The sequence below is a fragment of the Cannabis sativa genome, chromosome 6 (genome assembly GCF_029168945.1).
Source record: "Cannabis sativa cultivar Pink pepper isolate KNU-18-1 chromosome 6, ASM2916894v1, whole genome shotgun sequence".
NCBI classification, from domain to species: Eukaryota; Viridiplantae; Streptophyta; class Magnoliopsida; order Rosales; family Cannabaceae; genus Cannabis; species Cannabis sativa.
Genome location: NC_083606.1, coordinates 72,529,862 through 72,532,568, shown reverse-complemented (window position 1 = coordinate 72,532,568; position 2,707 = coordinate 72,529,862). Strand labels below are relative to the sequence as shown.

Sequence of the window (2,707 nt, the reverse complement as noted above, 5' to 3'; positions counted from 1 at the left end):
TGGAGCTAGTCAAAGACTACGACTGCGAGATAATGTACCATCCGGTAAAGCCAATGTGGTAGCGGATGCACTCAGCCGTAGAGGTCCCGGACTAGTTTCCACTTTACAAGGAGTATCAAGGGAATTAGTGGAAGACATGGAACGAGCTGGTATAGAGTTTATTACAGGGCAACTTGCAAAGGTCACACTTCAATCCACTTTGTTAGAAAGAATTAAGGAGGGGCAGACGACAGATCAAAAGCTCAGTGAACTAAAGAAAGAAATTTTGAATAATAACGCCAAAGATTATGAAATATCAGACACAGGATTAATTCGGTTCAAGGGACGAATTTGTGTGCCCGATAATGATGAGCTCAAGAAGGGGATATTAGTAGAAGCTCATACCACACCTTATTCAGTTCATCCCGGGACCACTAAAATGTACCATGACCTAAAAGCATTGTATTGGTGGCCTGGTATGAAAAAGGATGTAGTTGAATTTGTGGCCAAATGCTTAACATGTCAACAAGTTAAAGCAGAGCATCAAAGACCAGCGGGATTGTTACAACCACTGAAGCTCCCTGAATGGAAGTGGGAAGAGATTTCCATGGATTTTGTGACTGGGTTACCTAAGACTACAAAGCAGCATGACGCCATTTGGGTAGTCGTCGATAGGTATACAAAATCTGTCCATTTTCTACCAGTACGCATGACTTACTCCATGGACCATTTTGCTGAACTTTATGTGAATGAGATTGTGAGATTACATGGGGCACCGTATTCTATTGTTTGTGATCGAGATGCTCGGTTCACTTCGTCTTTTTGGGAAAGCTTACAGAGAGCAATGGGAACTCGATTGAAGTTCGGAAGACTTGCATATCATCCAGAGACAGATGGTCAGACTGAGAGAACAAATCAGATCTTGGAAGATATGTTGAGGGCATGTGTGATAGATTTCCAAGGATCATGGAGCAAATACCTGCCTTTGATTGAATTTTCTTACAACAACAGCTATCAGTCTACTATCGGGGTAGCACCACATGAGATGTTGTATGGAAGAAAGTGCGGGTCTCCTTTGCATTGGGATGAGTTGGGAGAGAACAAACTCCTAGGGCCGGATGCGGTTCGGCACACCAACGAAGCTATTCGAAGATCGGGGCTAGAATGATCACGGCGCGGAGCGTACATGAAATCTTATGCGGACACGAAGCGGAGAGACATTGAGTTCGAAGTGGGTGATCATGTGTTTCTTCAAGTGACACCACGAAAAGGACTCTCGGTGAAGAGATTTGGCAAGAGAGGGAAACTAAGTCCCAGATATGTTGGTCCATTTCAGATATTGGATAGAGTGGGCAGTGTAGCTTATAGAATAGCTTTACCGCCATCATTATCTGGGGTGCACAATGTATTTCATGTATCTCAACTCCGGAAATATGTGTCAGACCCATCGCATGTTTTGAGCTATGAAACACTGGGTTTGCAGGAGGATTTGTCCTACAATGAATGTCCGGTAAAGATTCTTGATCAAAAGGATAGGATTTTGAGAAATAAGACAATTACCCTGGTGAAAGTCCTATGGAGAAACAGTGTGGTTGAGGAAGCTACTTGGGAGCTTGAATCTGATATGCGAGAACAATATCCAGAATTATTTGAGTAAAATTTCGGGACGAAATTTTCTTTTAGAGGGGGATAATTGTAATATCCGCTAACTCCGAAAGGGTATTTTTGTAATTTTATTTAGCTGAGAGTATTTTTTTTTATGTTACATATTTATGGATTTAAATATGTATGGGATTATTTTTATGATGATATAATATTTGATTTTATTGGCATGTGTATAATGCCTAATAGATACATATGTCTGGATATTGTTATATGGGTATATTATTATTATTATTATTATTATTATTATTATTATTATTATTATTATTATTATTATTATTATCATTATTATTATTATTGTTATTATTATTATTATTATTATTATTATCATTATTATTATTATTATTATTATTATTATTATTATTATTAACTGTACGTATATGTGATACGTATTCACGAACCGAAACGGAACCGAACGCCTATTTTGGTGGAATGGGAATCGCTCCACTTCGGTTCAATGCGATATTTTGCTTGGGTTTAAACACGATAGAAATTAGGTTTTAAACTCTATTTTCGTTCACCCAAAACAGAGAACCAACGAGAGAGAGAGAGAGAGCACGTATACGGCGTATACGATACCGAAAATTTTCGTTTCTTCAAGCGGAGTGAAACCTGGGTGAACGTGGGGGTTTGGGATCACTTATATACGACCTAAGGAAGCTTTTTAACGTGGTATAAGGGGCGGAAGTCGTCGTTTTGAGATTCGCCATTTTTGAAGCTTCAAAGGTGCGGCTTAGTTACGGACTCGAATTCGAACGTGTTTAAGCTTGTTCTTGGGTCAAGGGAGGTTATATTTGAGTGCATGGGACCCTAAGGATTGTTTTTGACGTAAGAAAACGAAGCTTTAACGTCCAAAACGAAAATCCAAAATTTTGACTCCATTAAAGGCGGTACACCGCCAACGAAGAAGACAACCCCGATCTGCCCTCTCGGACCACTTTTCTTGATCGTTTTGAGGTCCTGAGCATTGTGGAGAGCTTCCCCAATCGAAAGGACGCTTCAAGAGCCATCGGAGACAAAGTTACACTTTACCGGCGACGAAACCGACGAGAACTCCGGCGACACT

General features: G+C 40.1%; 1 protein-coding gene across 1 annotated transcript; it reads left to right on the top strand.

Annotated features, from left to right (window-relative positions):
• Positions 1-1,165: 1,165 nt before the first annotated feature.
• On the top strand, positions 1,166-1,636 carry LOC133039418 (uncharacterized). The gene has a single exon (XM_061118317.1). The coding sequence runs from the start codon at positions 1,166-1,168 to the stop codon at positions 1,634-1,636; it is 471 nt and encodes a 156-aa protein (XP_060974300.1).
• Positions 1,637-2,707: the final 1,071 nt, after the last annotated feature.

Excerpts from the sequence above, each read along its gene's own strand:
- LOC133039418 (XM_061118317.1), top strand. The coding sequence starts at position 1,166 with ATGAAATCTTATGCGGACACGAAGCGGAGAGACATTGAGTTCGAAGTG.